The 23,975-nt window shown below is 41.8% G+C and overlaps 1 protein-coding gene across 1 annotated transcript; it reads left to right on the forward strand.

Moving 5' to 3' along the window:
* Positions 1-309: 309 nt before the first annotated feature.
* LOC141782602 (protocadherin-17-like) lies at positions 310-15,611 on the forward strand. Its single transcript, XM_074659153.1, has 4 exons — positions 310-4,178; positions 5,337-5,395; positions 5,558-5,727; positions 14,343-15,611. The coding sequence occupies exons 1-4, from the start codon at positions 1,710-1,712 to the stop codon at positions 14,927-14,929; spliced, it is 3,285 nt and encodes a 1,094-aa protein (XP_074515254.1). The 5' UTR covers positions 310-1,709; the 3' UTR covers positions 14,930-15,611.
* Positions 15,612-23,975: the final 8,364 nt, after the last annotated feature.

Consider the following 23,975-nt stretch of genomic DNA (forward strand, 5'->3'; position numbering starts at 1 on the left):
TTTTTTTATTTTTTCAGAGCAGAAGCATAAGTAATTCTCTTATGTCCTTTACAGAGATTATCCTGAAAACATCAACAGTCTGTCCTTTTATTTTATATCTGGATTTTCCAAATGTACAACACAAGGAGACGTGTTATCAATTATTTATCTTTACTTCTGAATATCCAAAGAAAACACAGAAAAAAACCAGTTTTGTCATATTTCATGTTACATTTTCTCCCCACACCTTGTTGCCCATCTCATCCACTTCTCACAATGACCACTTGTCAAGTCCTCACTTGCTACTACTACTACTACTACTACACCTATCTATCCTTTAATCCCTAGTTCACATCCACATGCATTAGGAGCAACATCCACCACCAACACCACCAGCAGCACGTTTCTCTCCTCTCTGATGCTGCTGCTGCTGCTGCTGTGCGCGCACACATCAGTAAATGAATCACGTAGCACTAGAACAGCCCTTCTTCATGCGATCTCAGCCCAGACCTATTGGAGAAAGAGAAAAAAAACAAAACCCCTCAAGGCACAAAAAAGATCTGTCACAGTTCACTCATTTTTTGCTGGAAGACGATCAGAAACTATGTTAAATGCACCCAGAAATACACCGGAGTGTGGCATAATAAAGGCGTCGAGTGGATTCCGGTCAGATCTCATTGCGAGGAAGCAGGGAGCAGCAGGTTTCAACAGTTGACGCGGAGAGAAGAGGAAGAACTGAGAGCGCACAGGAGAAGAGGAGGAAAAAAAAAAGCGATTAATTTTGATTATCTGAAATCTTCCAGCACCTCCAGTTTTTTTTTGTTTCCTTCCTTCACACAGTGCGGATGAGCATTGTCCGAATGAAGCATGCAAGAGCACTGGGTCCAATTGGACTGGATTATTACGGGATTACTGGACTCATTATAGGACAATCATCGGGCAAAAAGTCGCAGCCGTTGCCATCCATCCATAGATGCTCTTGAATGAATGACTGGGGGGAACACAAAAGGTTGGATCCGGATTAAAACAGCTCCATATCCCCAGCTTGTTCTTCTACTTTTGTGTGTGTAGGCTCATGGTTTCAGGCTGTGTATATATATGCAACGCGAGCAGAGCAGAAACCCCCATATATGCAACAGTGTGCCGCACACAGGAGGAGAAAAGTAAATGCATTGTGAACTGGTTAACAATCGGACAATGCTGCATTTTGAACGCGGGCATGTCAGTGTTAGTGCTGTGTTGTAGGAGCCTAGGTGGAGATGTCGCATGAGGGCAATGCGCTTTTGTAAAGCTTATACCGGTCTATAACCTTCAACCATAAGAGATTCAAACGCTTTAACCTTGGATGCAGTAGGGAATATTAATACTTTATATTCATCGATTATTCATTAAGCACCCCCCTTCCTTCTCTGTGAGGGGAAAAACAAAGCGTTTTCTCCAACACTATGTTGAATTTGATCTTTTATTCATGCATTAGGTGTCGTCGAGCGGTCATCTTTGTTTACAGAAAGAGTTCATCATAGGAGAATGGCATGTGAAAGAGGTTAGAATCCAGATTCAATAAGGATTCACACATTTGATTCAACATCCTAATTAGTGTTGGGGATCGGAGTCAGGGTGGTTATAGATAGGGGGGGTTTTAGTCCTCCAGGTTTTTGCTGTAATCAACAGGTTGAAAGTCCATTTTTTTTTTTTTCCTGTCTGCCACTACCGCATATCCAGTTGAAGGGATGCGTCTCTCTGTACCCATTTTCTTCCTGCTGTGGGTTAAAGCCCTGACATTGAAAAATCTCAATTATTCCGTCCCGGAGGAGCAAGGACCCGGCACTGTTATAGGGAATATAGCAAAAGATGCCGGGTATGGGACCATGGAGAGGGGGAAGAAATCCAACTTCAGAGTGCTGGAGAATTCTGCTCCACATCTGGTGGACGTTGACCCAGAGAGTGGACTAATCTTCACCAAACAAAGGATTGACAGGGAGACGTTGTGCAGGCGCAACCCAAAGTGCCAGCTCTCCATGGAGGTGTTTGCCAATGACAAGGAGATATGCATGATCAAGATTGACATACAGGACATAAATGACAACTCGCCCAGTTTCCCCTCGGATCATGTTAATATTGATATTTCGGAGAACGCTGCCGCTGGGACACGCTTCCCCCTGACTATTGCACATGACTCCGATTCTGGGGAGAATGGGATAAAGACCTACCAGGTCACCAGAGATGATTACAATACGTTTTCTTTGGATTTAAAAGTGAGGGGCGATGGGACTATATATCCAGAGCTTGTGGTTCAGAGACCTCTGGATAGGGAGGATCAGAGTCATCACACCCTCCTCCTCACTGCAATAGACGGCGGGGAGTATCCGAGATCAGGCTCCATGCAAATCAACGTCAGAGTGACTGATTCGAATGACAATAGCCCAGTTTTTGAAAAATCCTCTTATGTGATTGAGATTCCGGAGAATTCGCCTCCTGGAAAAGTGCTCATAGATTTGAACGCCACTGACCAAGATGAGGGGAGCAACGGGCAGGTGGTTTATTCCTTCACTGGATATGCATCTGAGAGAATCCAAGATTTGTTCTCCATTGACCCCAATACTGGCGTCATCAAGGTCCAGGGAGAAATTGACTATGAAGAGAATCCAATCATTGAGTTTGATGTGCAGGCGAAGGATCTGGGGCCCAACCCGATACCAGGCCACTGTAAAATTACTGTCAAAGTGCTTGACAAAAACGACAACTCGCCAATCATAAGTTTTGTCTCTGTGCGACAGGGAGCCATCAGTGAGGCCGCACCTCCAGAATCAGTCATAGCGCTGGTGAGAGTGACAGATAAAGACTCTGGCCGCAACGGTCAACTCCAGTGCAGGGTGCTTGGCAACGTGCCCTTCAGACTGCAGGAAAACAATGATAACTTTTACACGCTGCTCACAGACAGACCCCTAGACAGGGAAATGAAAGACGAGTACAATGTGACAATAGTGGCGAGAGACAATGGCATCCCCTCGTTGAACTACACTAAATCATTCACTGTGAAAATACTGGATGAGAACGACAACGCACCACGCTTTACAAAGACAGTGTACGTGCTACAGGTGCCTGAGAACAACATCCCGGGGGAGTATCTGGGCTCCGTTCTGGCCCACGACCCAGATGTGGGTCGAAACGGAACAGTGTCGTACTCCATTCTGCCGTCGCACATAGGAGATGTATCAGTGTACACCTACGTGTCTGTTAATCCCACCAACGGAGCCATATATGCCTCGCGCTCTTTCAATTACGAGCAGACGAAATCCTTTGAGTTCAAAGTTCAAGCTAAAGACGGCGGGTCCCCTCACATGGAGAGCACCTCCATAGTCAGGGTCAACATCCTCGACGTCAACGACAATCTCCCAGTTATCATTTTACCCCTCCTGCAGAATGATACGGCTGAAATCCCAGTGCCTAGAAACGTAGGCATTGGATACATCGTGGCAACGGTGAAAGCGGTGGACCACGACCACGGAGAGAGTGGCCATTTGACCTACGAGATCACAGAAGGGAATGACGACCACCTGTTTGAGATGGACCCGGTGGGAGGGGAGGTCAGAACCGCTCATGCTCTCTGGGAAGAGGTCGCCCCAGTGGTTGAGCTGGTGGTGAAGGTAACTGACCATGGCAAGCCCCCCTTATCTGCCGTGGCTAAGCTGATCATTAAGGCGAACACGGAGACGGCAGCGGGAGGGGGTTCCGGCGCGAGCGGGGAACAGCAGCACTGGGATGTATCCCTGCCCCTCATAGTTACCCTCTGCATTATCTCTGTCATGCTCTTAGCAGTCATGACCGCCATCGCTGTCAAGTCCAAACATCAAGATAAGGAGACTGGGAATTATAACTGCCGCATGGCTGAGTACTCCAATCCTCCAGTGGGGAAAGGCAAAAAGAAAAGGATCAACAAGAGTGACATCATGCTGGTGCAGAGTGAGATGGAGGAGAGAGATTCCGCGAGCCGGATGAACGTGGTGAGCAGTCCCTCTCTCATCACTTCGCCAATATGTTTTGACTACCAGAGCCCTCTGCCGCTCACGCTGCCCAGGTCAGAGGTCATGTACCTGAAAACCACCCCAAACAGCCTGACAGTCCCCAGGGCGGGTTGCCACTCCAGCTTTGCCGGGCTTAGCACAGACACTCCAGCGAATAGGATGTCAGTGATACAGGTAAGGGGGATGCTGCACCGTATTCTTTATCTGCCCTTTATTCTCGCTTATCTGCACCCGCTGCTTCGCCATACAAATCTGACAAAAGAAAAGTAATCGACTGAAAAAGAGAAACTCTGTCACCGCGAGCAGACATCATTATTATCACCTTTTTCTTTCCCTGTTATGACACTATGAAATATTCTCTGCGTGATATGAAAAACTTAGTGCAGGAAAGTATTCATGTGTTGTTAATGGCTTTTCACTAAAGACACTTCTGTCTTCTTTCTGCATTTGAGGAATCTGAATTTTTTAGAAATTGCTCCGAGTCCTCTCTCTCGCAAAATGGTACAGGTGGCCCGCATAATCAGAAAGCCCTCTCAGTTAGACATGCAAACAGTGTGAGTCTTGAACAAGGCTGCTGTGACCCTGCCAGATCCACTGCTATAGAGTGAAAACAAAACCCTGCCTGAAATGTGGGATTGGACAGGTGTTTGAGCAGCTTGTCCGATCGCATTACTGAACCAACGTGCACCAGACAGCGAGATGCACACAGCATAACCTTACAATCGCATTTCTCGCTCCCCACAAATATGGGCCAGATCCGCCCATCCGCATCCCAAAGTTGGCACGATAAGGCCATTAATAGGGTCCAGCCTCGCCTTGTGGAGATGGCAGGGCTGTAGGCACGAGAGCCAGCTAACATGCTAATTTGACAGCATGGGCTTGTAGTGCTGTTTAGCACAGCAGAATTATCTGTTGTAAACGATGTAAATATCTAGGACAGTCTCACACAGACAGTCTCATTTGGAGATGATAACACAGATGACAAGGCCTGGCAATGTCACCAGCCACTAGGGTATGTGGGTGTGATCAACACAAACACATTATTCTCAAGATAGGGGGAAAAAAAGGATGCTGATGACAGTGGCTAATGCTTTTCTCCTTCGCCTTGCCAAGGCGGCACATATGGTCACAATGGAGACTTATAATGCCGTCATCACTGGCAGGTGCTCTATGGCTTTTATTGACACCTTTTCAGGTGTTGTGGTGAAGATAGAAGAATCTGAAAACCGTACATTTCTTTTCCCGTCTAAATGTCAGGTTAATTTTTACTGTTGTTGAAAATTGCATGAAAATTTTAACCAATGCAAAACATTATTTTCCTTTAATTTCTAGACGGAAAATTTCCCCTCAGAGCCCAATTATGCTGGCAGCAGGCAGCCATTTGTTCAAAGGTAAGAGCTCTCTCCAAAAGCTTCCTGACCAGTGCATTTAGCTTCTTCATCTTTGTATCAAGCCAGCAGCTGACTACGGCTATCACATAGGAGCGCTCACGCAGAGGTAATGGCAACTTATGTTTCCTTTTTTTTCCCCTCCATCCTTCCATTCTGCTGCAGCTCAACATTTAAGGATGCAGAACGAGCGAGCCTCCGAGACAGTGGCCATGGTGATAGTGACCAGGCTGACAGTGACCAGGATACTAATAAAGGCTCACACTGCGACACGTCTGCTCGGGAGGCCCTCAAGATGAAAGCAACAGCAGTTAATGGGCAGCCTTTTGAGCAGGGTGAGTGGATGCACCCTCTTCCTGACATCATGAAGATGCTTAACTAACTCTTGTAGGACACATTGTTTAGACTTTATGCACCGAGAGCATGCAGCTCTAAGTGGAGGTCCACCAGCCTCTGGGCACAGCCAACGCAGACAGATAGTTAACACGGAAGATGTAAATCAACAGCGTTATTAGATGCAGGCGCCGCTTTACATTGCAGACAGCCTGAGGTGTGTTGCAAAGATGACATGGAGGCACCAGAGTGGAATGGTAGACGGTAGTTTAAAAAGGATAAAAGAGTCCATTGGCTGAAGGTAGAACGTTCAAACATCTTGTGTCTGATTTTGCCATCAAACGAGCTCATATGCATGGCAAAGTGTACCTCCGTCTGTGTCTCGTTTGATCACGTCATTATTTGAACACCGATTCGCCGCGCGAATGTCTCGAATAACACGACGGCGACAAGAAAGCATGATAGACACTTGCACTGCAGAAATGACAGGTATTTCTGGTGCAACATGACAGTGTTTCCACCTTTTGCTTGGAAAGATTTTCTCAGCTATTATCGGTTTTGCTGCGCGGTTACTCTGTTTCTTGAGAGGAGCTTTGCCTTGCAACTGAAAATAGAAATGTTGCGTTTTATTTCGCAAATCTGAAACGATCCGCACATGCCAGGAGTATAATCATAGATGATTGTCAATCCGTGGCAACCTGGCTGACCCGATAGGGGCCTGATATATTTAGCTGTTGTGGATATAAACTGAAAAAATTAAAGCAACTCTCACTGGTGAGATAAAAGATAATGGGGGACTTGAGTGAAGTGGTGGTGTTTCTCATTTCCTTTGCGCGAGCCTTTGCAAGAGAATGGCTCTGGTCATCATGTCCCTATGCAGTACTTTCCACACCATTTACATTGCTATGAACTGTTTGTTTGTGGCATGCACAGGAGGGCAGGGATGGAAACACTCTTGCGGCTGCCAGAAGGATGTGTGAATCTCTCTCTCTCTCTATCTGTCTCACTTTTGTGCATTTGTGTGTGTGTGCGTGTGTGTGCTCTGAGGAATTATGGCAGACCAAACTTGACTCTGTGGGAGGTGTAAATTCAATCACTTTTTTTTTTTTTTTTTTGCAGCACATTTCTGAATCTGATTCAGCCCAAGTTCTAAGGCCAATCAAACAGACATATATTGAAAGCGATGTTTTGTACATGTGAGACTGAATATTTACACGTGCGGCGCTGACGCTCGCTTGACAGGAACGTCGGTTAATTTATAGACCTGCGTTTGTTAGATAAGAGAAATGCAAAGAAGTGGGGCATTGCGTTTAGTATCAACGTGTTTTGCTACTGCCTTTCCTGTTTGCATGTGAGCAATGTAGTTAAAAAAAAAAAAACTAATGGTTAGACTAAATGGTGTTCTCTCTCTTGGGGGTTGGTCAGTTGAACATTAAATGGTGTCACTGTCTGCTGACTACAAGATAGAAGATCTGCATTATGCATAATGCCTTAGACCTGATCACACAAAACAACCCACACACTGCTTCTGTCTCTCACTTACACTCACACACACACACACACACACACACACACACACATACGGGTCCATTTATTGAACTACAAAGCCACTGTTTTGCAGATTCTGACAAGATAGCGCTATTATCCAAAATGGAGACACCACAGAATTTTAGCTCCAAATGCACCAACACAAAAGCTTGCGGGTTAAGTAGTATTGCTTTTTTGTCTTTACCTTTACCATCCCTCTAGTCTCCTGGCTGCTTTGATACAGGTAATATATGCACCTGTGCAGCTTCCACCATCATGCACTCTGAATATTTATTCGCTCTCGCAGACACCAGATGCACAGTGGGTATGTTGCTAGGCTTTCTCTGATTCTATTTATAATGGGCAGGCGGTTTTCTTTGTTTTTTGAGAACATGGTATTGTTCCGCTCACAGTAGCCCATAAGATCACAGCTATTTTGTCACTTTGTCATGAGTCTATTATGTGACTATGTAAATGCGGCGGACTCTATGAAGCCATTGTGTAACTCTGTCATATTAGAGCTATTATTTAACAAATTTTTATTCAGTGATGAAATGTAAAATGTAAATGGAAAGCCAATGTCGGGGAACAATAGGTGAAAGCACCCTCACTTCCTCTTACATCAGCATTTTTGTTTTTAAATAATAGAAATGATCAAGCTACTAACAGCACTGTGATACGTGTATTTCATGTAATTAATAGCTTGTTTTATACATATAGAAAAAACTGTAGCGGGTGATCATATAGGTGTCATTATGACAGGAAAAATAGTAAAAATCTTTAAATTAAATGTAAACATGCAGACATGATGCTTAAATTGGTTATATAGTGAGACAAATAGCACAATAACAAAAAATACCTTACTGTGTTTTTTTCTTAACCTTCTAAGCACATACATCCCTTTGCATCAGCGTCATCTGCTAGCTCCTCTGCAGCAGTGATAGGTACCATGGAAATGAATTCAGCATCTCCCGGCCTCTCCTCGCTCATGCTTATTGTTCTGGCCTTGTGCATCCGTGCCTTAAATAATACTTTTTTCTATGGCGCAAGGGAGAAAAAAAGAAAAAAAAAGACGTATAAACACAAATGCGCAGAGCTGTAGTCTGGGGTGTAGTTGCTTCAAAGCGCAGCAGTTATAATATGCAGGATCTGTGTTGCGGTTTTGCCAAATCAAAGCCATCATTTAGTTTTTTCCCCTTTTGATGTAAAATGCATTTTGAACTCAAATGTGTGTTTTCTCTTGATCTTAGTCCTGGCAGAGATAGCACCAGAATGCTCTATGCTAAGTATGTAACAATACATAATGACATGACAAGAGTAAAAAAACACAAACTTAGTACTGAGGTTAGTGGTCAATCAATATCTAAAAACAGACTTCTACTACTCTACTACAGACTTTACCACTTCATTATACTATAACTATAATTGCCATGCTTCTCTGTTGGTTAGCTATATAAGCTAGCACCTGACCTGCTCAATGAACTTTTTAAAAAGCCCAATACAGCTACATCTAATCAGGATCGTTATTGTGATCTAATTTTATTTTAAACTAACTTCATTTATCCTATGAGACATTCTCACGTTCATTTTAATTTCAATCTTGTTTATTTGACCAGATCAAATTTGATTTTTTGAGAGAGACCTGGCCAAGAGGGCAGCATAAAAACACTGTTACAACGTTAAATACAAACAACATAAAGAGGCTATCCAGCCGGGTCACACGAAAAGGTGTATAAATGACACAACCGCATTCGCTTTTGGCGTTTCATTTGTACTCCATGTAGTCTGTACTGACTGAAATGTCAATGCATCTGTGTGAATATGCAATGCCCAGAGCTAGTGATGTAAAATAACAAGTGAGAAAAACTGCTTATGGCGGGCAGGTGGGGAGTTGGATGGGTCCAACAAACACAGAACTTTCAACCAGGAGACCAGTTTTCGAGACCGGTGTTTTGTTTTGTAAATTACATTATTGACGTTTGCGTCGTATTTTTTAGTAACGTTTGTGAGGTATTGCTCTTCTGTTACGCTGTTTCCGAACGTATTTTACTTACTTATTTTAAGGCCAACCATGCCGTTTTTCCAGCTTAATTCTAAGTGAGTGGTTTTGTTGCCTAAACCTAACTGCGGACGTTACTATACTTTTCTTGCGTGGCGTACAAATGACACACAAAAATCCTAAAATGTGTCCCCATGACACGTTGACTGCCCTTGTAATGTTGTGCTATTTATTCGCCTGAGACCGGATTGGACTGTCACTTACTGCAAAAGAGTATATAGTGCTACAGGAATGAGTCCTAAAACCCGGAATTGAGTTAGCATTTTAGCACTTCCGGTTCCCTCATTTGGAAGTCAATGGGTTTTCTTGAATGGGTTTTTTGTTTGATGCCTGAAACAAGGTCTGTGTTTAACACAAGCTGAAGAGATTTTAACGTTTTGTTTGACGACATAAAATATATTAAAACAAATACCACTCATGAAATTTGAAGCCGACACGTTCGCCATTACAGCCTCGTTGTGTATTCTCACGCTCATGCGACCGTGGTGTAGTTCGTCTATAATCTAACGTTGGCTTTTTACTTCTGGCGATTGCATTCACACTTCAAAAATCATAGAAGTTGTGTTAATTTGTGGAGAATATCTCGCTGAACAAAATGTGTAAGTATCATAAACGTGTGTTCGCCACAAAGCTTCTTTTCTGCAATAATCTAAATCCCAATGGAACAATCCTATTGGCTTTTGGTCGAGGGAACCAGGGCGATGCTAACTTCCTGGTTGGCCTACAAAAATACATCATCTCTGGAGAACCCTACACAAAGTATACACAATATCCAGTTAAAGGAACAATTTGTAGCACTGACAGCGAGCATTTAAAATGAGTAACAGCAGTCCAAATTCAAAACATTGGAACCGTGGCCCGTCCGCTCCTCTGGTGTAACTGATAGCAGTTAGCACACGTTTTCGCAATTTGAGGGTTACCTTCTAGACCCGACCGCGTTAGCGTCTGGCCAGCAAAGGGGAAATTTCAAAAGAGAACATACTGGCTGTAGCATTGTTGTCAGAGAAGCCAGTATTTCAATTAAGCATTTTTCCTTAATCTCTGATGATATGTAATGGTCATTTTATGATTTAATACAGTAAATATATTACCTATTGGTCCTTTTAGATGCAGAACAAAAAAACACCATAGGCTTACATTGGAAAAGGAGAGGTTTCCAGCACAATGACACTTGCAATCTCCCCAAAAATGTATTTTCTGTCTTTCTCAGGCAAACCTCCATGTGATCAAAAAGCTCTTACAATTAGATCACATGATACAAAATGGCGGCCATAATCCTAAAGCCATTTAATACGCACATAAAAAACACATAATGTCATAAAGAAATGACTGTAGCCCATAAAGGACGTATATGTGATACTTCATTTTTTGGCAGAAAATGTAGAGATGCATTTTCCTTTAATGCAAGCAGCCTTTATTAAATCTCTAAAACAGTTATGGTGTAAAATTAACAGCCCCATTTAGCTTGTTAAATCTCCATCCAGTCATCGAATTAACACTTCCATTTTGTCCTATGGCTGCGAGTGTGTGTGTGTGTGTGTGTGTGGACTTGAGTAGCAGCATGTGATAGTGGTGGCACTTTGCAAATGAGCTTGCCTCACATGTGTGGCACATGCTGCTGGTTTTCACATCTCTTCTTGGGGGTTGTGGAGCAGAGACCATATCTTTTTTTTTTTGTTAGAACTTCCTCATGGAAACTGGCCGAGGCTGGCGTGTGCGAGGCAGGTAGTGTTGCCTTTGAACGAAAGGAGCTCCCCACCTCTTCCAGGAAGAGCCTTGTCATGTCATGTTGAGCCTTTCCTCGTTCCAGGCTGATATTCTCGTCCTCATTAGGGTTAAGGTTTAGAAATGAGATCAAGTGCCTCATTCGCAGTTAATCACTCGCTCATTGTCTTTGATATCACAAAGTGGCATGCGAGCAAAGATAGCGAAGCCTTATTTATAGACCAAAGCTACGAGAGATGATCAGTGTTGTGATTGGATGAAAAAATGTGGAAAAAAACAGGTACAGTGTTTTGGTTGGAATTTTTGGAAAAGGATTTGAGAGAGAGAAAGGGATGTGAAGTGTTAATGTGTGAGAACTTTCTGTCATAATATTTTACCAAGAACATTTGGTTCCTGTGGGCAGAGACGTTTTCATAGAATTGGAGATGTTGCTGATGTGGTGTGTGTTGTCTTTTGTGTGTTTTACCTGCTCATTCGTTCATTGCTTTTAGTTTGAGAGGAAACACAGTGTACAAAATCCGATAAATAACCAAATTCTTATCAATCCAGTGATCATTATTTCAATTTTGTTTAATGTAAAGGATGTTACCAAGACCTCATGGCAATCACAGCAAAGAAAACATTTCTTAAAAGTGAAATCAGTCATCAGAACAACAGGAATATTACATTTATACTTTTACAAATGAAATTCTGCCCCTGTGTATAACAAATGAAGGTAAACTGTCATTTGCAACCAATTTACAAACACACATTTGACATTTAGTTTTCATGCCTCAACATGCAAAATACCTCGATGCATCATTGTCAAATACATTTTGATAGCGTAGTGTAATGGCTACAGATGCAAAAAGAAAAAATGACACCTTCTTCATCATAACACCGTGGAAATTGTCTCATTCTGTGCATCACTCTCTGTTTGCTTATTTCATGTCTAGCGGGGTTGTATGTGGTGTGAAATGTAAAAGACTGAGTTACGGCACAAAGATAGAGCCTTACCCATCGTTCCACTTTTTTACCGCTGACACTAATACACAGCCACTCGCACATGTTGTACAGTCCTGTGGCGTTTGGCTTGGTTTTCAGCATCAACTTATGCAGCTTAAATCTACTACAGGCATGGAATAATCAGCACTTTAATTATAAAGATGTCAAGAAGAAAAGGTTTTCTTTGCATCAAGTGACATAAATGACCGCCCCTCAGTTTGAAATTGTACTACTAATAGTGTTAATCTAGTGGCACCAGGGCCGGTTTAAGGCTACGCCGTATAGGCGGTCGCCTATGGGCGCCATCTTCTGGGGGGAGGTTGCCCTCTAAAAGAAAACAAAACAATCATATTTTGAATTTCGCCTAGGGCACCAAGAGGGCTAGAGCTGACCCTGAGTGGCACTGTGTCAATACTTACCATGTGGGCTATATTTAAAGCTCATTGTTTTTTCATTTTCACCAAAGCATAACCAGATATTTTTGAGAGAAGCATGTCAATTTAATTGATTTTCACATCTTTATGTTCCCACACATCCAAAACTAGTTTGTATTTCTTGCTGCAAGAAAAAAAATATTGACCAACATTTATAGTTAAACAGGTCCTTTTGTTATCAAGACATTTCTCATGGTACTCACTTATGCATACACACATATAATAGTATATATGGCAATAAAAGAGGTGAACAAAGAGAAATCTACATTTGTTTTCTGTGTTTTTAATGGGCACAAAGGTATAGTACAACAGTACAATTATAAAGGAACAGGTATTTTACATATTTTCGCAACGTTGTCATCCTAGACTCATATTCACTCAAACCAGGGCTCCTATGAGACAACCAAATAATACCTACCACCCCACATTCCTCTTTCATGTGATTGAGATAGCATGGTACACATGGAAGATTTGGCAAGTGAAATATGGATTAAATCAAGTAATCACAGACACAGTAAAGAAGGAAAAACAGATAAAAAAAATAAATACAAATTAAAATTAAAAAATGATAAAATAAAATAAATAATTAAAAAATAAATAAAAGAAAGAAAAGAAAAGAAATGAAAAAGAAATAATAACAATAATAACAATAATAAAATCATAATAATACAGACACCGAATCAAGCATTAGAAAAAAGAGTTATTGGTTGCTGACACCGTCACGCTGGACTATTTAGATCTGTAGACAGATTATACGGGGGCTGTGTGGCAGACAGACTTCTGTGGGTGTTGTTATGCGAATGTGGATCTTTCAGAACAATTTTAGGTGTGCCTATCATTTGCATGTTCCACATTTTACCGTAAGTGTGTCATGCGGTGTGGGACTCGCACTGGTCTGATCATGACTTGGTCTCAACCTCTCAAAGTCTTGGTCTTGTCTCGGTCTCTCGATACACTTTGGTCTTGGTCATGACTCGGTCTCGGTTCAGCTGGCCTTGACTGAAACACGTCGTCACAATTTAGGTCCTTTTAATAAGAAGTGAAGTGAAAAATGGGCAGGAGATGCAAATGAGCTGCTGAGATATGCACCAGAGTCCCTCAAAGTAATTAGAAGAATTAATAAAGGTCAAACTAATGAGTGTTTGTGCCACAAATGGAATTTCCAAGATCCAATTTCACTTTGAATTTTAATCTTAGATATTGATCTGATTTTCAAACCAATTTCCGAAATATCCAAAATTAGCACCTAGAAATTCCCAACTGTGATTTGTGATGGAAATAATGAGCCTTAGCAATATTCTAACTACAGAGTTTCTCACCACTTTCTGATCAGAAATATAACTGCTCATGCAAATTTACACACTTGTTTTTCTGTGTATTCAAGACGAAGTGCTGCTGCTGGAAATGTAAATGAGCAACACATCACTTCCTCTGCACCAGATGATATTTTCCAGGAAACACCTACACAGGTTGTTGAGAATAACAGAGGGAAAAGGCTCCATGGATAGCTTGAATTACTCATTTGCAACATTGACCAGCATGACGTATGTATGATGTTGGCATTTTAAGCTTTCATTAGGTCTAGAATAGAAAAGCCTGCACTTTGGTAAATCACAACAACATTGCTAAATTTAAACTCGCCCATAACTGTCGCAACAGGTTGCTGGTTCTTATCTTATTCTGAAAAGCTCTAGTGATGCATACTAAATAACTTACATCAAGAAAGATACTATTGTTAGTAGGATTTTAAGAATAGTACTTGAATTTGTGTTTGTTGAAGTGTTTTATTATTGTTGCTCATCCTTCAAAATGTCATCCACATTCTCTTCTAGGTTGTTTATTCGTACCCCAGCAGGGTCCAATAACAAATGTTTAACTGTTTTTGCAGAGCAAGACAAATCAGCCCACTGCACCGACGAATGTCGTGCACTGGGACATTCTGACAGATGCTGGATGCCAAAGTTACGGGTAGGAAGCCAAGCAGACAGCGCCGATAATCGCACCAACCTTTTCATCCCTGTGGGAATGGATGCCATGGTAGAGACAGAGATTTATGGCACCATCAGCTGCAGCAGCAGCAGCAGAAAAACCCTCAGCACGTTTGGAAAGGAGCAGCGGGACAGTACAATCCTCGTGGCCAATGTCAAACCTTACTTAAAATCGCAGCGTGCACTAAGCCCACCGCTGCAGGAGAGTCCATCTGCGTCCAGTAGTCCCACCAAGAGTAGTAGTATGCCCCTGGACTTGGCCAGCCAAGAGTCCAAAGAAGAGAGGGAGGGGGGTTCAGACAGCAGTGCCTATGGCCCTCCAGATGGCCAGTGCTCCCCGCTGCACACCGAATTGGAGGAGCCCTCCTACCTGACCCGCGAGCTCAGGCCCAAGTCCCTGTCAAGCAGCCTCATTCACAGCTCTGTCATCAGCCAGGAGTGCGGGGGGTCAGATTGTGCTCTCGACCCGCGGGACTCTGGCAACTGACGGGCCGGGCAGTCCTGCTCACTCTCACCTGCCATGGGGTGTGATGATGATATCACAGATTAATGACCAAGAGGTGATTTATTTTGACCCACAGAGGTGTCCAGACACGCATTGTATAACCAAAAACCATCTGCTTTGTCTGTTTTGTTTTTATTTTTGAGTTTGTGACTTGTTGTGTTTAGGTGAAATATGTGTCCTTGACTGCTGTGAAGGTTTGGGGGGAAAATCAGTGCTTACCTGACTTCAAGTGTTTTCATGGTGTACCGTACCTGTCAATTTAGATGTCTGTATTTTACACATTTCAAGCTCCAATTTTGTGAGGCTGTGAAACAAATTGCTACTGTTAAGCTATTGAGTCCTGTCTGCTTTTGTACAGTGAAGCTTCCTGTCTCCATTTAGTGTATAAGGAACATCTCTTTGAATATCACAGGCAACTGAAATACATATCAGTGACGTTAAATACAACAAGTGAAGTGTCTTATGAACTGTTAATGGTGGTGCAACAGGGAATGTCCCTTTTCATAAAACCATTTGAGGTTCCTATATATAAAAACAGTTTTTTAAGAATGTATTTGTAATTTTATCGTCGTCCTCTGCAGTTTATGTGAAAATAAGCTGAGCTTACACGTGAATGTGGGCTACTGTACTTGTTGTGTATTTTATTAAATTTGTATACACTGTGTGCATGGAAGGCAATTATTTTTGACTGGTGACAACTCCCGAAGCTGTCATGTTTTTATGTGAGGGAAGAAGTGCATTTACTGTATGTCTACAAGGTGCTTAATACGTGTTTCATGAGAAAAAAGCACTCTGCAAACGTGCCATCTTTAGCTCTATACTGTATACCAGCACATGTTATCTAGCAGTAGTCTAGATCCTAGTTAGGGGAACTTGAAAAAAAAAGAAAACACAATCAACATTTTACACGGCTATTTATATTCAAAAACGCAAATAAAATCAGGCACTGTGTATTAGTGCACCCAATGGAATATGAGTTGACTTCCTCTGCTCAATGCTTTTCTTATAAGTTTGCATCATGAGGTGGAGATGGAAACTCACGCTGAGTTGCTGTCAGTTACTTGTGATTATAGGTTTATTTATGAAAGCGTCTGACACATGACGAGACATGAATCTAACCCAAAAAAAAAAAAAAAAAGTTAACATTCAGCTGCAACTAGCAGTTACAAGACTTTTTGCAATGAATTCTTTGATGAATAAAATGAAATTTTAATGATCCCTGTGGGGGAAAGTGGGTCATCGTAGCAGCAAAGGATTGAACAAATAGTGCATTAAAGGTTATCACAAATAAATAAAAAAAAGAATTATACAACACACAAAAAAATGCAGCATCTTCACTGGAGAGATTTCCAGATGTCCATCATCTGCTCTCTGCTTTATTAGCTTTACAAGAGAGCATGTGCAAATTTGCTGTTTATACTTTATGCATTGTGCACTATTTAGTATTCAATCAAATGCAGAAAGGGTGGGTGTAGTGACAGAAGGCCACGGTCTGCAGACATATTAGACCAGCTCTAACTGCTGCAATCCATCCAGTCGCTCATTTCTCACCAAACATAACCTGTTTTTTTCAATCTTGCCTGCTTCTTATTCTTCCAAGCAGCAGACGGGGACATGAATGTTGCAGCGACCAGAGTAATGTTATTTAGAAAACCCAGCACGTATCGTATAGAACGATTAAATATAAACATGGATGTTCACCCAGGTAGATCAGTAAACTTCGGAATCCTGGAAATGTTTTGTTTTTCATCTGCGAAGTAATCACACAAAAGCATCCTGTTTCTTTATACTTTAGTTTAGTTTAGTTTCTCCATCTGGAGACACTGACTTTTGTACCCCGGCTCGGTGAGCGGTTTGAGAACGCCTTGTTTTCCATGAGCTCTGGATAACAGAATCCTGTCATCTACTGAGAGCTTGACTATAAGTGCGACTCAGTTTTCTCCTCAGGGAAAACACATTAATTTGGATTTTGATTTGCATTTGTTTTGGTGCTGGTATTGACACAATTCCAGACCTAGATGTCTCATCTCAGCAGGCAAGCTCTGATGAGCTCATCTGCATAAGTTGAAATACTCTTTGAGAGGGAGATTGCGTGGGTCACGGCAACTCATCCCATTGAAATACAGACAGAAACATCACATCATTTTATCTGTATCAGTCCCAGGGTATCAGAGCACGGGGGATGAAGACAGGTGAGCAGAATGTCAAGTAGAAAAGGGTTGAACCATTTGCTGCGACACTCACTCCTCCAATTTTTTAAGCACTATATCACTGTCTTACATCACAAGGAAGTAAAACAGGTTAAACTTCCACTTGTGCCATAATTATGCAGCATTTGCTTTGAACCAAAACCTTTCTTAATTAAGACTGGGCTATATAGTACAGATGCAAGTGCTATGTTGTTGAGGAGAGCTGAATGCAGATTAAGGACTAGCATGCAGTGTTGAATGAATATGACTTGTCTCTCAGAATGATTACAGTCACAGTGAAAGGGAATTACAGACAATGAAACAGATCTGTGTAATACCTCCATTCTTCTACATTTTACATACACAAATGATCTATTCAGATGAAAATGGAATGAGCAGTGTACCATTCAGTTGTGAAAAATTGACATGCTCACCCTGAGTACTTAAGCTTTTAATTCAATAATTCAATAACACAGCCGATTAAGAGCTCGTCTTCAACCTCCACCGAATGCTATGGGAGATGGTTCCACTTGGCTGCGAACTGTTGGTGGGGAAACAACAGCGAGCACAACACACAAGCATTACAGAGAGTGTAGTTTTCATTTTAACCGAGAGATGTCATTGAGCACAGCGTGCATGCCTTCAGGGCGAACATATTAAAATGCGGCTTCTAGGTTTATTTGCATGTTTGTTTTAAGCGTAGAAAACAAACATGCACATAAACGGCAAAAACTGCACCCAATTAGGTAATGTAGGCTAAATGTGACTCCTCTGAATTTAATGCTAAAGAGGTGTTGCTTTGAGAATCACTTTGTATGGTACACACTGTTAATTCATTCTGTCAGTAATTCGTTAACGCGTGCATTCATTTTTAATGACATCATTTAAAGTGTGAACATTTGTCATACCCCTTTTTCACAGATATTGTCACACTGGGTGACAAAATGCCTTGACACGATCCAAAAGATGACACTACCAGGTGTTATGAATATCAGTTTCCTGTCATTGTCATTAGTTTAAATCTGGATTAAAATAATAGTTAGATAATAGTAGACATTTTTGGAAATATGCTTTTTCGCTTTCTTTGCATATATGAAGCTATAGCCAGCAACCAATTAGCTTAGCTTAACACAAAGACTATAAACAGGGAAACAGCTAGCCTAGCTCTGTCTGAAAGTAACAAAACACCTCTAAAGCTCACTAATTGACATATTATATCTCATTTTAGTACAAAAAAACAAACAAAGTGTAATGTGCATGTGTAGACAGAGCCTAGCGAGCGGTTTCACCTGTTTCCAGTCTTTATGGGGTCATTCCTATACTCCTATGCTCCCAGGGTCCTATGTTCCCCAGATTTATAAGGCACATAATGGGAACATGACAGATGTTGATGTTCCCTCACCCCGTTCTCATTTCCAGCTCGTCACATACGGACGCTTGGTCAGGACCCTTTGGTGTTACCTTCTGTAGGTTTCGGCAACAAAACTACTTGGTTATGTTTAGGAAAAGATCATTGTTTGGGTTAAATAAGTATGGTTTTGACAACCTGGGAATGAGAACGGGCTGGTTCCCCGGCTCTATATAGCACATAATGAGAACCAGAAAGAGATGTTCCCCAGCTCTATTCGCTCAGTATGACATGGGCGTTGTGGGAACTCGTCAAAGGTGAACATACGGCCCTGTGAAAATGAGTCCCTGTGACAATATCAAACCTTTTGAAAAGTTTACTTAATTTGTGTTAATAGAATATTTGACTGGGAAACATAGGACCCTGGGATATATGACCCTGGGAACATAGGACCCTGTGAACATAGGATCTTGGGAATATAGGACCCTGTGAACATAGGATATTGGGAACATAGGACCCTAAGAACATAGGACCATGGGAACATAGGACTCTGTGAACATACGACCATGGGAACATATGACCCTAGGAACATAAGACCTTATGAACATAGGACCCTAGGAACATAAGACCTTATGAACATAGGAACCTGGGAACATAAGACCCTAGGAACAGGACCCTGGGAACATAGGACCCTGGGAACATAGGACCTTGGGAACATAGGACCCTGGGAACATAGGACCCTAGGAACATAGGATCCTGGAAACATAGGACCCTAGGAACATAGGACCCTAGGAACATAGGACCCTAGGAACATAGGACCCTGGGAACATAGGACCCTAGAAACATAGGACCCTGGAAACATAGGACCCTAGGAACATAGGACCCTAGGAACATAGGACCCTGGGAACATAGGACCCTAGGAACATAGGACCCTAGGAACATAGGACCCTGGAAACATAGGACCCTAGGAACATAGGACCATAGGAACATAGGACCCTGGGAACATAGATACGCTCCTGTCTTTATGCTAAGCTAACTGGCAGCTGGCTGTAGCTTCATATTTAGCGTACAGACTCCTGATAACACAGAAAGAAAAAGCCAAACGGTTAACCAAATTGATTAATGTGTTGTTAAATTTCTACGGAGCACAGTGACATGGAAATAAATGTAAATGTCAACGTTCACCATTCAGTAATGATTTCCTTAATTTGGATTCAAAGTAGCGCTGTACGATTATGCATGTGTTGAAGCAACTGCACTTTCACAATTTATTTTCCCTTTGTGACTGTAGACAGACCTGACAGGGCAGTCTGGGAGGCTTTTGCAAAATACCGTCCTTTAAACATTGTTCTGCTTCCGAGTATGACATTGTTGACTGCATTTAGCTTTCATTCAGACCCACAGGAATTAACAACCCCTTTTATTGACTTTGTCTGACAGAAAATTCCAGACTACACAGCCATTTCATTTTGAGCGCTTGTTAAAAAAGGTGTTACTTATGGCGTCTTCCTCTGGGAGGAGTTCAAATGCACGCCAATCTGTCAATCACGATTAATGTTTAACGCCAAGAAAGGATATAGCATAAGGGAAGCGATCCGGCAGGACTTCACACAGGTTTCACTATGTGTTACTGGGTCATGACACACTTTCCTCACTTTGAATTGGGCAAAAATAGTCCTCTGCATGCCTTTTTAGTGACAAAGTGGGCCAATATCTGCATAAAGTGGAAAAGCTAATGCACTCTGTCATCTGCTCAAAAGTCCTGGGTCTAAAAAGCTTCACCCTTTAAGTGCTTTGTCTGCCATCACAAATAAGATGGAAAATTTCAAAGGTGAGACGGAGAGAGAGAGTGAGCGAGAGAGAGAGAGAGAGAGAAAGAGAAAGGCAGCACTAGACAGAGAGAGACGGAGTATAGAGCATGCCCAACCTTTTAGAATCAATAGACAGTTTATTGAATCAATACACAGTTTGGTGTAGTGCGAAACCTGTCTGTCTGACGAAAATGGTAGATGTTGAATAGGGTGGCCCGATTAAGTGTCACGCAGGCATAAGTGCACCATCCTTGGGGTTTTCAGACACAGCAGGCTTCCACGCTGTTCAGCTGTTCGACTGTGAAGGTAACGGTAAAAGTAAGGATGTCACAAAGTTCTGTATAGAGCCTATTGAATGTTGAGCTCTGCTTTTTGTATAGCTTCTAAAGCTGTTAAGGAGGAGAGTTCTCATTAGCATTTGCTGTGAGTTAACTGTGCAGATAATAATGCAGCCACCTTGGTTGGAGGCTGTTTCAGTGTGAGTTAGTTGAGCTTTTTGTTTTACAGTTTGAATGAGTTTGTACACATTAATTGCACAAGTATTTGGATTGCTACTTCCAGTTTACCTTGCATGGCAGCTGCACGATGTCACAACATCACAATCGCAAGATCACACATCACATGAAAATCCATCTTGTCAGGCTTAGCTGTGATTGTTCCTTCTAAACCACAATGGTTGCTGCTAAAGAGGTTAGCGTAGATGCTGCAATAGCATCAGTTCAATCAGAATCAGAAGAAGAGCAAAGAACGCCACTGAAGGCTTTTCTCGATGGAAAAGATGTTTTCGCTCTTCTCCCGACTGGCTTCGGCAAGAGTTTGATTGACAGATGATTCATCCAATCACCTGCCAAGTATCTTTTGAAAATGCCTGCCCTTTTCCAAACAGTTTCTAATGACAGCTTCTCAGATGGTTCTGTGTAGCAAACCATCTGGCGCGTGCAGGTTAACTTCCAATAGGCAGCCATTGGTTTCTATCCATTTCAATTAATTATTCAAATCAACTTGCAGAGAGCTGAAACGTCTCATAGATAGGTGATCTACAGTGTCACACTGCACATTTATTTACTTTTACACATCATTGTGTTGTGCAGTAGTTGTGACGGTACTCAACCTTTCTTTGGTGCATTCAAAAACACTCTGAAATCCTTGATTTGAGTGTCAGCTCTCAAAAAGCATTACATTTGTAACAAATATTGTCAGAAAATCAAACCCCCAAGACAAAATATAAGCAAACATGAATGTTGTGAAGAGGATAATACAAAGAGGTTTTCTTGCATTTAAAAGTTTGCTGTTTTGTAGCAGTTCCACTGATATTAAAGCTCTTATACCACCATGGTCCACCCAAGTGTTTTCGCTCATTTTGGCTGATTAAAACCTCGCCTGAGTGGCTGACTGTGTGGGTGTGTGCAGACGAGTGCTCAACTGAATCTCCCTCACTCTGCTGTTTTATTGCACCTGTTAGGGTTAGTCAATTTACACCTTTATGATTATTAGTACATGAGAGTTTGGGGACCTCACATATAACGCCGGTATAACTGAAAACGCCTGTGCAGTGCCTTTAAAAGTGGGATGTCAGAGCATCACTGAGTGCACCATTTAGGTATATGCAAATGGATATACATACAAAGCATATTACAGAGATGAAAGTCCACTTGAATGGATCAGCTGTCTCAAACAAGTTTCACATTTTAGGTAAATTGTAGATATGTTTGTACTGTTATGGGAAAATTAACAAACACAGTTTATCAATTTTAATAATTATGTTGTCATTAAAGGTATAGTGTGTAACATTTAGGGGGATCTATTGGCAGAAATGGAATATAACATTAGAGAGACTTCAGAGAGCAGGTCCAAAGCACACTGGAGCACACGGATTTAAGGCAATAAACTTTATTAAAGACTAATGTTTCGACGCCAACTGCGTCTTCATCAGAGTCAAAAAGAATATAATATTAATAAGTATGTTTTCTTTGGTGTTTAATCACCTGAATATAAGAATCATTGTGTTTCTGTTACCTCAGAATGAGCCATTTATATCTACATAAGGAGCGGGTCCTCTTCACATGGAGCCGGCTGCCATGTTTGTACAGTAGCCCAGAACGGACAAACCAAACACTGGCTCTAGTAAGGGGCCATTCAGGTTTTCAAGCTTTCACATCAGCCACCGTAGTTCTCCTAAACGCTTGGCACACGGGAGACGTTTCACTAGATACCGCTAGATCCTACACACTGCACCTTTAAGTTTTCGACCCTTAAATTAGCACTTAAATTATTCCTGAGTTGCCTTTTCTTCCACTGTCCTTAACACTCTTCTCTCTAACAAACAGCGTTTCACTGTAGCGCAGTGTTTGCAGTAATTGGCTGTTTTGATTTGTTTATCGTTAGTCTGTTTAGAAATGCTACATATGGATTTTTCCATCCTACTGACAGTTTTCGTTGCATTATAATGCTTGAGGAAGAATGTTTATATCAGTGGCAAGGGATGAGTAAGCCACAGTAGTTTTATCATTACACTACAGCTCAGTCAATAAAACATTAAACATGTCGCACTGTGACTGAAATGAAGTTTTCTGGGTCATCTGTTGGTTACAAATCAGCAAAGTAATCTAACAGCAATAGACATTTTAAGGTTCACTGGTTGCAGCAACTGGTAGACTGGGAATTTCCAAGTATAGCTGTGGAGATTGTCTCTCACACACCAGCAGCTTTAATCTCACTATTAGCAATACTCTGGTTAGGGCACATAGGTTAAGCTGTTTTCATGCAACTTTGATACCCTCCTCAAATGGGAAGCACTGTCATCATAAATAAAGCATTTGAGAGAATATCCTTATCCACCTATCGTGGTGTTTCACCCACAGATAGATCAGTCCATTGGCATAGACGTATGAAAAGCAGCTGCCAGCAACCCCCTCCCCTCTTTGAATGAGCAAAAGTAGGTTAACCATAATGCTGTGCAAGTCGGGTAAATATCACGGCAAGCCAAGCCTCTTAACCTCATAATGAGAGCATTTGTCTGTATGAAATATCATAGGCCAGTTATAGCAGCTCCATACATCGACCCGAACGTCAGGTGAGTAAGTGGGACAGGAATGAGAATCAAGTACATGTAGCAGCTGACACAGGTTAACACATGGTAAGCATCAATGTTATTACAGCGGATCGCACTATTAGTGTGGTGTCCATGATTATGTGCAACCTATTTAGTCATGAAACACACTTGAATCCGTGCGCAAGTGTTGATGAATGTTGCCAGTCTTTTCATTTTCACCAGCAGCTGCTTGATGATGGAGTCTCGGTAAATGCATTCATCATCTACACTGCAATTTTGAGACCCCCAGACCTGACATGGCTGTCCCGTGGTGCTGTTGTTCCACAAGCACAGTGCATTCACGGATGTGTAATGGGTTCATTATGAATGCCCAGTTAAGGTAAATTGCTACCCAGAACAGTCTATAATGTTTTAAGATGTAATGCCAACTAATAATTTTGGCAGCTGCAGAAATGCATATAAATAGTGTGACCTTACGCCAAGATAAAAATATGATTTGTTTAAAGAGGTGCGTGACAAGGTGCCATGGCACTTGAGTGGATTAGTACAACCCCCTGGGAAATCTTCCATTTTCAGCTCTTGCATGGGTCTGAATCTAATTGCATGCAATGGTATTATATCTCTCTTT

The sequence above is a fragment of the Sebastes fasciatus genome, chromosome 14 (assembly GCF_043250625.1).
Source record: "Sebastes fasciatus isolate fSebFas1 chromosome 14, fSebFas1.pri, whole genome shotgun sequence".
Classification (NCBI taxonomy): Eukaryota; Metazoa; Chordata; class Actinopteri; order Perciformes; family Sebastidae; genus Sebastes; species Sebastes fasciatus.

Bases quoted from the DNA above. Each gene is read 5' to 3' on its own strand.
- LOC141782602 (XM_074659153.1), top strand. From the start codon at position 1,710: ATGCGTCTCTCTGTACCCATTTTCTTCCTGCTGTGGGTTAAAGCCCTG. The intron at 4,179-5,336 runs GTAAGGGGGATG...TTTAATTTCTAG, and splicing joins ATAGGATGTCAGTGATACAG to ACGGAAAATTTCCCCTCAGA. The intron at 5,728-14,342 runs GTGAGTGGATGC...CTGTTTTTGCAG, and splicing joins TGGGCAGCCTTTTGAGCAGG to AGCAAGACAAATCAGCCCAC.